This window comes from Hyperoodon ampullatus, assembly GCF_949752795.1.
Source record: "Hyperoodon ampullatus genome assembly, chromosome: 15".
Lineage (NCBI taxonomy): Eukaryota > Metazoa > Chordata > Mammalia > Artiodactyla > Ziphiidae > Hyperoodon > Hyperoodon ampullatus.
In genome coordinates, this window is record NC_136928.1 from 17,406,300 (window position 1) to 17,418,441 (window position 12,142).

The 12,142-nt window shown below is 41.9% G+C and overlaps 1 protein-coding gene and 1 long non-coding RNA gene across 4 annotated transcripts in view; both read left to right on the plus strand.

Annotated features, from left to right (window-relative positions):
• The window catches only part of LOC307064647, a 33,658-nt gene that overhangs the window by 16,868 nt on the left and 4,648 nt on the right, over positions 1 to 12,142 (plus strand). Inside the window, exon 4 of one of the 3 annotated variants that reach the window (XR_013811302.1) lies at positions 3,545 to 4,022. The exons of the other annotated variants lie outside the window; for them this stretch is intronic. This is a non-coding gene — a long non-coding RNA (uncharacterized lncRNA). Of the gene's footprint in view, positions 1 to 3,544; positions 4,023 to 12,142 lie in introns of those variants that run through there. 3 annotated transcript variants of the gene reach the window in all.
• On the plus strand, positions 9,222 to 10,631 carry LOC307064639 (lipoyl amidotransferase LIPT1, mitochondrial). Its single transcript, XM_079721295.1, has one exon. The coding sequence runs from the start codon at positions 9,480 to 9,482 to the stop codon at positions 10,599 to 10,601; it is 1,122 nt and encodes a 373-aa protein (XP_079577421.1). The 5' UTR covers positions 9,222 to 9,479; the 3' UTR covers positions 10,602 to 10,631.

Here is a 12,142-nt window from a genome sequence, read left to right on the forward strand (position 1 = left end):
CACAGTCTCTGCAATAGCACAGGCCCCATTTTCAAGAACAATTCCTTTTTCCCAGCCGAAGCTTTCCCGTGAAAGGGAAAGGTTCATACCATATCTATTATAAATTGTATCATAACGTATCTATTATAAAAGGAACATTTTGATTGGAGATCTTTTAATGCCTTTTATATAGAGATTTAATATGAATATTTTAAATGGTCTCCAGTTTTCCTGTGGATTATTGACATTTTAAACTGTGCACTTCAATTTTCCCTCAATACGTGTAATTTTGTCACGGCTATTTCTGTACTTAAAGATGAGGAACTATATAATTGATTTCTTCATTTTTTTCCCATCTCTTTCCAAGCTACTGCATTTGATTGTGTCTTATGAATGAGTGAAAAATGCTAGTCCTTGAGTCAGGACATTGGGCCCTTTACCAAGTAACTTAACCTATCTGGGCTTCAGCTTCTGTATGTGCGATCAAGAGGCTTGGACTGGCTGACTTTTCAAATGCTGTGTTTCTTTGATTCACTCTCACTTACTGATCTGCTACTTAAGAAGAGGGTCTGTTCTCATAAAGTAACAACAGTCTTTTCCTAACCTTGGGTTGGGCGGAGTTTAACTGTTCGTACTCAGTTTGTTAGTTATATTTCCTTCTACGTATGCTTAGCTCTAAATAATTTATATGGCTCTTGTGACTATTTTTAGATCTTCTTTTTTTCTTATTTTCTTTTACAGTTTCTAATTTGTTATTGCCAGTGTAGAGGAGCCTGATTGATTTTTAAAATTTATTGACCTTGTATGTGTGTGCCTTGTTGAACCGTCTTATTAGTTCCTGCTAGTTTATCTGTGGGTTCTTTTGGGTTTCCTAGATAAATGTGCATATTAAATGTACATAATGTGTTCTTTGGATAAAGTTTATTTTCTTTTCTTTTTTTTTATTAGTTTCTGCTTTATAACAAAGTGAATCAGTTATACATATACATCTGTTCCCACATCCCTTCCCTCATCCATCTCCCTCCTTCCCACCCTCTCCATCCCACCCCTCCAGGCGGTCACAAAGAAACGATTTCTAGGAAAAAAAAAAAAAAACAGCTAGATGCATGGTGGTTCCCTGGGGGAAAGAGCTTGGGAGCATGGGTTTTGGGCATACCTGTTTCTAAGGCAGACAGTTCTATGTATGGAATGAAAAAATACAAATTTTGAAGTTATATACAGAAATGGTATCTGAAGCTATGGGAATGAAAGAGGTTGCTTATGGTGAATGTATAGTGTGAGACAAAGCAACTACAACACTTAGGAGCTGGGCAGCGCAGGGGGAGCTGGCTAAGGGGACTGAAGAGTTGGCAGAGTTGGTGGAAAAGCAAGACAGGATAATGTCAAGATTGCCCACAAAAGTCTTTAAGGTGGAGGCAGTCAGCTGAAAGTGTAGATGAGGACTTGAAAGGTCCACTGGATCTAGCAACATGAATGGCACTAGTGACCTTAGCAAAACCACTTTTTTCTTTAATAGGGACTTGGCTCAAATATTTACAGACTGGTTTTTCACCTCCATGAATGTCCAACAGGACATTTGATAGTGTGTTGGACGCTGAATTTGGGATGTCCTTCATTGTATGTGATGCCCCATGCATTGCAGGATGTCAAATGTCATAGCACAATCCAGTCATTGAGATGATAACAAACGCAAACGTTAATTACTCTGATTGAGAACTACTGCTGCTAAGATATCAGAGAATTGGAATCCCAAAATCCAAGCCAAGCCATAGTTTTAGCAGCACACCTGGGAATGGAAATCCACAAAGACTTCCTGGAAGGGGTGGAATGGAACAAGTTTAATCAGGACAACAGCCTCACTTAGGTGTTTATTTGTTTCATGGAAGAATTCTACAAGCAGAATCCTAAAGTGAACATTTTGCAGAGTTCTGCCGTTGTTTCTGATGAGAAACTTTCCATATAAAAATAATATAGTTCCGGAGAAATAAGGACGTTAGGAGACCTTAGATTCAACATACCTATAAAATAAGACGTATAATACATGCATTGGTATTGCATCTAATGGTGTTGTCATTGATGCCAGTCACAATAGTTATCATTTACTGAGCTGTCGTGTAAGTGGCTTAGTTGTGATTCCCTAGAAGCTGCTTGAGACAAGGACCCAGATGCACATGATTTTTGAGAGTGTGCTCTTTAAGGTAAGCCTGTAAGGGAGTCAGGGAAGCAGAAGGAATCATCGAAGAATGAGCGCTCAGATAAATTCATGGCCTGACTCACAGGGTGCTCTGGAGGGATTATACTGCAGAGTTGTCCCACTGTCCCACTTTGAGGCAAGAGGTGGGACTATTGTAGCCCTAGGCCAGTCAGGCATTGGTTGCCGCCTCCAAGCCAAAGTCGGCAGGCTGGTGGGCAGGGAGGCAGGGTGAATCACTCTGGTGTGCCTGTGCCTGCTAGCTCCTTCATTCACACCAGCTGGAGAATGGATGATGAATTAAGGGTAAAGGGGACCTGGGTGGGGTGCTCACAGTCTTTATTACAATGCCAGACACCTAACATATATTATTTCCCTTTTATTTTGAAACAATCTCAAATTTACAGCAAAGTTGCAAGCATGGTACAAAGGGCTTTCCCTCTCCTCCCAACCATTTGAGAGTAAGTAGCTGACCTAATTCTCCATCATCCTTGAGTACTTTTTTTAATGATTTACAGAATTTTATTATTTAAAAAAATTTTTTTAATTGAGATATAATTGACATATGACATTATATTAGTTCCAGGTGTGCAACATAATGATTTCATATATATTGCAAAGTGATCACTGTAAGAAGTTAACATCTATCAACACATAGTTATTTTTTTTTCCTTGTGATGAGAACTTTTAAGATATATTCACTTAGCAACTTTCAAGTATACAGTACAGTATTTTTATAGTCACCATGCTGTCCATTTACATCCCCAGGACTTACTTATCTTATAACTGAAAGTTTGTACATTTTAATCATCTTCACCCATTTTGCTCACCCTGCAAAAAGCACTTTTGGTGGAATAACAGGACAGAATCCATGTTGGAGTAGGTTGGAAAACAAATGGGAAGTGAGGAAGTGGATACTGGATGTGTAGCAACTCCACAAAGAAGCTCAACTCTGAAGGGGAGTAGACAGCATGAGAGATGGAAGATGAGATGGAGGTCGTGTTTGAGTGTCAGCAGAAGGATCGAGTGGAGAAGCTGAAGAAGTAGGAGAGGGATTAAGGATGACCACAGGATGGAAGTCTAGGAGCAGGGAGGACGGATCCATTCTTGAAATACACTTCGGTAGGAAATTAGGGGGGGAAAAATTGTACCACCTCAGATTCCAGAGAAATGGAATTTAGAAAGATGTAATATAAGCAAAGGGCAACAGAATTGCGTGGCTCTTTTTAATGATAACTTGGAAAACTCCTACTGGGACTAACTGCACGGAATCCATTCCCACCTGCATAATCCAAGAAAGACTAATTACTGAGAGTGACTTCAATCAAGAGGGTAATAGTAAATAAATAAGGAGCCACTGTGTCTTTATTGTAGCTTTATATGGAGCCCTGGTCATCGTATCGGCATCACCAAATTGTGAACACTGGAGCTTCTTACTCCAAGATGCAAGCCTTGATGGTTTCTATTCTAAGCCAAAAGAGAGATTGATTTCTGTGGAAGACTGAACCAGATGAGCACAAATTCTTTGGGCTCCTTCCATCAAGAGGTGGGGTCCATTTCTCCACCCCTTGACTCTGGGCTGCCTTTGCTGGTGCTTTGGACAACAGAATGTGGCCAAAGTGCTCCTTCCAAGGCTAGCCCTGAACGGAGGTGCCCCATCAGCCAGCCAGCACCAGCCGCCAAGGGCGTGAATAAGGCCGTCCTGGACCACCCCGCTCAGCCAGCCTGTGCTGAGTGAAGGAAGCCACGTGAGCAAGCCTTGACCATATAAATGTTAGAATAAATCGTTGTGTTAAGCCACTGGCGTTTGAGGCAGTTTGTTACGCAGCTATAGTTACCTGGAACTTTGCCTGTCGGGGGAATTTCCCATCTGGCTAAGCCACAAGAATTTTCTTGCCAGCTGCACCGAGGGACACCCCAAGTGGTAACGTTCATTGCCCTCAGTGTGTGTGTTCTCCAACCCACTTCTTCCTACCTGTTACCATCTCTGTATTGGGAATACCAGCGTTTATTCCTTTAAATGCCATTTAACTTTTAAAACCGATTTTAGTTTCGTCCCCTTCCAAGTGGAGTTGCCTGCCCTTTGGACTATGAGACGTGCAAAGCCCCGCGCAATGCCTGGATGTTCAGTAAAGAACATCCGACCCGACTGCTCTAGGTACCAAGCGGGCTCCTCTCCAGACTGACTCAACCCCGCTCCTACGTGTTCCCCGCTAACGCTCTGGGCTGTCACGCAGGGAACCTCCATCTGCCCTGGGGCTCTAGGACTTTCCATATTGTTGATACTATTATTCGAACGTGGGCGGCGTCCCTGCCTCTCCTCTGGTTCGGCGCCAGCTCGGCCGGTCGGAAGGACCCTCCGGCACCCCCCGGCCCCGCCCCCAGGCAGCGCTTCCGGTGCCCCGCCCTCCGCGGGCCGGGGTGACGGGCGGGTCGGCTGCGTGCGCAGCAGGACGGGACTGTGGGTCGCGCGCGTCCTTCCCCCAGGGGGCCGCGCGCTGCTTGGCCGCGACCGGAAGCCTCAGGTGCGTGAAACCGGAGGCGGGGCAAGGCGGGGCGGGGCAGGCAGCGTGGGCCCCGAGGACAGGCAGCGGGCGGGGAGCTGAGACCCTGGGGCGGTGCGCACGGCTGGCGCTGCAGGCCCTGAAGTGTCCGGTCAGAGCTTGGGAAGACCTAGCTCCACGGTTAGGAGCGGATTATCCGGAACACTGGAGGGTCAAAAAATTAGACATGTTGGGTGCCAGCCCTGTGCGCGCCCACCGAGAACCAAAAAGGCGAAATCAAACAGGCACACGGCTGTCCTGAGACTGGCTAAGTTCTGTACTAAGAGGTGGCAAGATGGCAAGATAAAACTTGGGGAGGATTTTTTGAAGGAGCTGGGCCTGCCTAGGAGGGTAGGTGGGGTCCTGTTATTTTTTGCTTTCTGTTCGATGATGGAGAAGCAGGTTTGGTAAATGCAAAGTGGTGGTAGAAGTGTCCCCGCCACCCCTGAACATGGAAATATGATTGTTCTCTGATTAAAAAACGCTAAAAATGAATAATTAAAAGGTAAGAGTAGAGATATGCTAAGTTAAAGAGACAAAATTTTATCAGGCCTTCAGGACTTGACAGTATCCTGCCAACTAAAAAAAGACTGTACATCATGCAGCTGGAGGTCTGATCTGTTTTTGAAGCATGGAGTAAAAGAGAGGTGCGCCTGACCGGATGAATCCAGGCCTCCTCTGGGAGAGACAGGGTGTCCTGGCGTTAACAGTGGGATCTCTCCGGAGCCCAGGAGCTGAGAGGCGCTTTCCTCAAGGCTCATTCCACCAGACAGTGAAGTCGTATAACTCCATCCTTTTGTCCGGATTCAGTATTCACCAAGCAAACTTACGATGAGAGGGTAGTTGGACAGGCCGATCTGAATATCCGGTTGATAGCCTATAGTTCTCTTTGTAAATTAATAAATTGGCATTTAGGTTTTCTCAGACATCCCTGTGTTCCCACTTTCTCTCACTCTGTGTGTGATTCTTTCTCGTCCTACGAGGCTCAGTGGAAATGTTACATCCTCACAGGGTCCTACTTGTTTATGTGTTCAGGTGCCTAGAACAGTTTCTGGCACATAGTAGGCGCTCAGCCCAACTCCCTCGACTTTCAGTCTGCTTCTCTTTTTTTTTTAATTGGAGTATAGTTGCTTTACAATGTTGTGTTAGTCTGTGCTGTACAGAAAAGTGAACCCGCTATACGTATACATATATCCCCTCTTTTTTGGATTTCCTTCCCATTTAGGTCACCAAAGAGCACCGAGTAGCGTTCCCTGTGCTATACAGCCGGCTCTCATTAGCTGTCTGTGTTATACGTAGTCGTGTGTATATGTCAGTCCCAATCTATCCCACCCCCCCTTTACCCCTTGGTGTCCATAGGTTTGTTCTCTACGTCTCTGTTGATATTTCTGCTTTGCAGATAAGGTCATCTGTACCATTTTTCTAGATTCCACATATATACGTTAATATACGATATTTGTTTTTCTCTTTCTGACTTACTCTCAGTCTGCTTTTTTGGTCACTTTTTTGATGAAGCCTAGCCTGACAACCCTATATGAAATTGCAGCCTGGGGACTTCGCTGGCGGTTCAGTGGTTAAGGCTTGGTGCTTCCACTGCAGGGGGCATGGGTTCAATCCCTTGTAGGAGAACAAAGATCCCGCATGCCTCGTGGCCAAAATAAATGAATGAATAAATAAATAAATAAATAATAAATTAAATTAAATAGCAGCCCAGTTCCTCTCACATACACGTTTCCTACGTTCCCTTTCCTTTTTCATATGGTCCTCATCACCTTCCTGGATTTGGTTTACTGATGAATCCCAAGTGCCAAGAACAATGTCTGTTGCGTAGTAGATGCAAGCTCTCTTGAATTAATATCTTTGCTGTGTTTCACTCACACCGTATCCACAATGCCTGGATGAATACAGATATTTTGAGCACTATTAATACATTAATTGGATCAATTCTGGAGCCCTTAGTTACCATCTCTTCAGCTCTGTGCCATTGGCTGCTGGTAGCCAAAGACTCTTAAGTTCAATGCAGTCAAAACGGACCAGGTATCTTCACCCCATATCTCCTCTTCCTATGAAATCTGTCCTAGGAAATGTCACCTCTTTCCACCCATTTCCCAGGCCAGAGGTCAAGGTATGCATAAAATTAATAAAAGAGGTAACATCCTGTGTACTTTCTATGTGCCAGGCACTCTCAAAAGCACTTTACATGTATTAGTTCATTTAATCCTGATACGAGTCCTGTCATTACCCACGTATTACAGATAAGGGATCTGCGGCACAGAAAAGTCAACTAATCTGCCTTAGCTGGGAAGAGACAGAGTTGGGATTTGAATGCTGGCTCGTAATCATACCATAAAGGACCCTTGACTTCTTTCTCTCACCCTCACTGAACCAATTACCAAATAGCAAGATTCTCCCTGCTTAAATCTCTAGGCAATGTCTCTGAAGTATACATCTGTAAAACTCTTCAGCACCTCCTCATCACCCTCAGGGTGAAGTTCAAGTATTTAACATGGATTTTTTTTTTTTTGGCCGGAGGCTTGTGGGATCTTAGTTCCCGGACCAGGGATCAAACCCATGCCCCCTGCAGTGAAAGCACAGAGTCCTAACCACTGGACCACCAGGGAAGTCCCTAACGTGTATTTTAAGTCTCTTCATAATCTGATCTCTACTTCTGCCTCCTTATCTCTTGCAGCTCCCCATTCCTGCACTCTTAAATACCAGCCAATTGAATTAAATTCTTCGAATTCTTTGAATGGGTCTTTTTTTCCTCCAAGCTATTGTACTTTGTTGGAATACTTTTCCTTACCCCTTCTATGTCTCAACTTCAATGTCACTTCCAATCATGAGAGGGTTAAATGGCCTTCTAATGTACTTACCCTGTCATAGCACTTATGACACCGTATTTGAATTATCACCTTCCTTGGATTTTAGTGTCTCCCACTAGATAGTGAGTTCCTTGAAGGCAAGGACCAGTCTGTGACCTTAATGTTCTTGTGTCCATCCCTTCTCAGTGTCTGCTACCACCGTTCAGGCCCTCATTGTCTCTAACTGGGACAACTGCATGGGTCGGTTAAACCGTCTCCCTGCCCCTAGTCTATCTGTTTTTAATCCATGCTCAACACTGCCAGCAGAAGCAGTTTTGTATAATGGCTGACTTAACACTTTCCCACTTAAAACACCTCACTGTATCCAGCTGCTTTTAGAAAAAGGCCAAATGCTTTAGAATTACATGAATTTGTCTCCTCCCCTTCTTTATTCTACCTTGTGCCTAGTAGGCACTCCATAAACATTTGTTCAGTGAAGGAGGGACTGTATCAAATTGGGTCAAACAGAACCAAGAACAAAGAGTTTAACCAAAGAAACGGCATCTGGCTGCAGAGGCTTCCTAGGACAGCACAGCCAGAGATTTCAGCGGAGCTGGAAGACTGGTAGTGGAACTCCTTTGAGGAGGGAGTCCCCAAGACATGCCTTACTGTTGGAGGACTCTCTGTCTTTGCATTTGCCTGGAACATGCTACTCCCATCAACGTGGTAAAAACCATCAGATTTCGAGACTCAGTTCAAGTATCCCTTCCTCTGTTACACCTCTCCTGACCTTTCTAGATAGAGTGTAAATTGGTTCAGCTTTTCTGTAGCATTATTTATCAAGATATGTCAAGAGTGATGAAAATATGAAGACTTGTTACCCTAGGAATTGTGCATCTAGGATATAACTACAAAAGAATGTGGCCTAGTTCTGGGCTTTAATAACCCAGTCCTTCCCAGGTCTTTAACCTAAAGGAAAATTATGACCATTCTAAGAAATGAAATCGGAATAGAATGGTTTCTTTACAACCATAACTAGTCAAAATACTTCATTATTATAGCTAGTATTTTCAGCCTTTTCATCAGCACTGCTAACACAAATAATGTGTAAAGTGTCAAAACATAATAAAATTGTTCCTAGCCTTTCTATTTAACCTTGCTACTCTGACCACCTCTCCCCTGACTTCAGGGGGTCCATCCTAATTTAATATTGATCTAAATAAAACAGGCTGCCAGTAAACATGTATCTCAAAGTTAAATAGGAATTATTTTTAAAGTACTACAAGGACATAATTAAAGCTTTTCAGACAGATGTTCATGAAAACATTGTTAATAACATAGAAAAACTAGAGACAATCTAAACTTACAAACTGAGAGATTGGTTGAGTAAACGGTGGTGTTATCTTGACAATGGAATGTAACATGACATTAAAACAGATGTAAAAATAGGTTTAACATTGAATGAAATGAGTATGGTTCCACTTTTGGTGGGGAAAAGTGTGTGTGTGTATTTTACACATGCACATAAAAAAAATGGGTACACACTGAAGTGTTAATTGGGATTATCTCCGGGTGGTCATGTTATGGTTTCTTTTATTTTGCTCTTTTTGCTTGTCTGTATTTTCTCATTTTTCTCAAATAATGTGTATTACCTGTGAATTCAAAATAATTTGTTTGTCTTTGAGATATATTACATAATATATTTTCAGCTTTATTATTTGAAAAATCTGTGCCCTTATTCCATTTCAACTAAAACAGTTTGAGGTTTGTATCATTTATTTCCTTTGAGTACTCTGTTGTACAATTTTTGCTAAAGACTAATGATAAGGCTAAAAGGCAAGAAAAGCAACCAGACTGGATACTTAAATAAGTTTGGATTAAATAACCAAGAACTGATAGCTACAAACTAGAATTTAATTTTCTTTTTCTCAATCATTAATTTGTTTGTCTTCCATTTTTAAAAGCATGCTGATCCCATTTTCAATGAAGAATTGCTTCCAGTTACTTTGTAACCTCAAGGTCCCAGCAGCTGGTTTTAAAGACACAGTTAAAAGTGGGCTCATTTTACAGTCAGTTTCCAATGATGTTTACCAAAACCTGGCTGTAGAAGACTGGATCCATGACCATATGAATCTAGAAGCCAAGCCGGTTCTTTTCTTTTGGAGGAATTCTCCCTCTGTTGTAATTGGTCGGCATCAGAACCCTTGGCAGGAATGTAACCTGAATCTGATGAGAGAAGAAGGTGTAAAACTAGCTCGGAGGAGAAGTGGAGGAGGAACAGTCTACCATGATATGGGTAACATCAACTTGACTTTTTTTACAACCAAAAAAAAGTACAATAGGATGGAAAATCTAAAATTAGTTGTGAAAGCTCTGAAGGCTGTCCAGCCGCAGCTGGATGTGCAGGCTACCAAAAGGTTTGACCTTTTACTTGATGGACAGTTTAAAGTCTCAGGAACAGCTTCCAAGATTGGCCAGACCGCTGCTTATCACCACTGCACTTTGCTATGCAGTACCAATGGGACCTTCTTGTCATCTTTGCTGAAGAGCCCTTACCAAGGGATCAGGAGCGCTGCCACTGCGAGCACACCTGCCTTAGTAAAAAATCTTATGGAAAAAGATCCCACTCTGACCTGTGAAGTAGTGATAAATGCTGTTGCCACAGAGTATGCTGCATCTCATCAAATCGATAATCACATTCACCTAATAAACCCAACAGACGAGACACTGTTTCCTGGAATAAACAGCATAGCCCAAGAACTACAGGCCTGGGAGTGGATATATGGCAAAACTCCAAAGTTCAGTGTAAACACTTCCTTCAATGTGTTATATGAACATTCACACTTGGAAATTAAAGTATTCCTAGACATAAAGAACGGAAGAATTGAAATCTGTAATATTGAAGCACCTGACCATTGGTTGCCGCTGGAAATACGTGACAAGTTAAATTCAGGTTTTATTGGTAGTAAATTTTGCCCAATTGAAACGACTGTGCTTACAAGTATATTACATAGAACATGTCCAGAAGATGATGAACTACACAGTAAATGGAATATGCTCTGTGAAAAAATTAAGGGAATAATGTGATTCCAAGTAAATTTCTTAATATTGACAGTTTCAATGAGAGAATTTAAAATGTTTACAGTACATTGTATGTCTCTTAAAATAAAAAAGATCTAGTCTCCTTCAGTAACTTCTCCCTATTTGAAACTGTCTATCACCTATCCTAGTCCATATTTTCCATTGACCTCTAAGATACTCTCTGTCTTTATTGATTTTAATACCTGGCTGTATCTGTATTTCACCTCCTTTCTCTGTTACCATCTTGGGGTTGTATACCATATGGGACACTCTGACCTCAGAGTTAGTTCTTTTTCTTACCACTAGGGAATATAACCTCCGCTTCTTGCCACCTGATACCTTAAACTCTAAAATTCTCCCATTTCGTTGTTTCCTTATCCTTCCATCCTCTCCCATTAAATCAAGCTTATTGCACTTTTCTAAGCCGATAACTTTTCCTCAGTCTCTTGCTTCAACTCCATTTCTTACCAGCATTCTCATTTGTTTCTCTTGACCTATCATAGCCACCCTTTTTTTTTTCCCAACAATTGATTTCCACTCCTATACCCAGATGGCAGGCAATGCTAGAAAAAAATTCACATCATCTATAGTTTTCAACTTGTATTTCTTTGTTCTGTTGGTGCCAGATTCGACTCACCTGTTGACTCCCCCTCATTCTTCAGAGGCCTTATTCATAAATGTTCTCACTCTTCCTAAGCTCAGAATTCCATTACTCTTAATCTGGTCACAAACCTTGATTTATAATTTGAGAGTGGAGGGTTTCACAAATGAGCTCCTTCAGCGCCCCCATGTTCTCTACTTCAACTTTTCTCATTGCATTCAATCTCAAAGAATTGGCTTGAGAATTGGCTTGTGGCTTTTCTCTCCAGCCTGTTTGTGCTTTGTATGTACTGTCAGTTATTTATCTCCTTTATCTTGCCTAACTCTCTCTCGACTTTTACTGGATCTTTAGCCTTAGTGAATAGACACGCTCATGTCTCCCCTTTCCCGAAGACTCCTGCTCAAGGCTTTACTCTGTTTATCTCCTACTCTCTTTATCTCTATCACTTCATTGCCAAACTTCTTCAAAGGGTACCACCACTGCCAACCATTTCCTGTCTCTACAGTTCACTCACATACTCCTCTTATTTCTACAGTAGTTCCTACATGTTTATTGAGTGTCTACTCTGTGCCAGGTACTTTGCTAGTTGTTGGATGTTCATGGTGAGTGAAAGCGACATGCTCACTGAGCTTAAGAACTGACAGTTTATAGTAGTGGTTTCAAACTTTTTAAAAACTGGAGTAAAAAATGTATTTTATACTGTGCACCAGCACACACATATGTTGACTATACCTAACAAGTTTCACAATACGATGCTTATCCTTTACTACTTACTTATCTGATATTTTATATTCAATTTTATTTCTTTAAAAATTGACTTTATGACCCATTAATAGGTCAAGACTTGAGTTTTTTAAAACTAGGGAAAGAAATCAGTAAATGCTTACAAAGTGAGAAAAGTATGAAAGAAAAGTCCAGGCAGTTAGACAATACGGGCTCCCTAGCT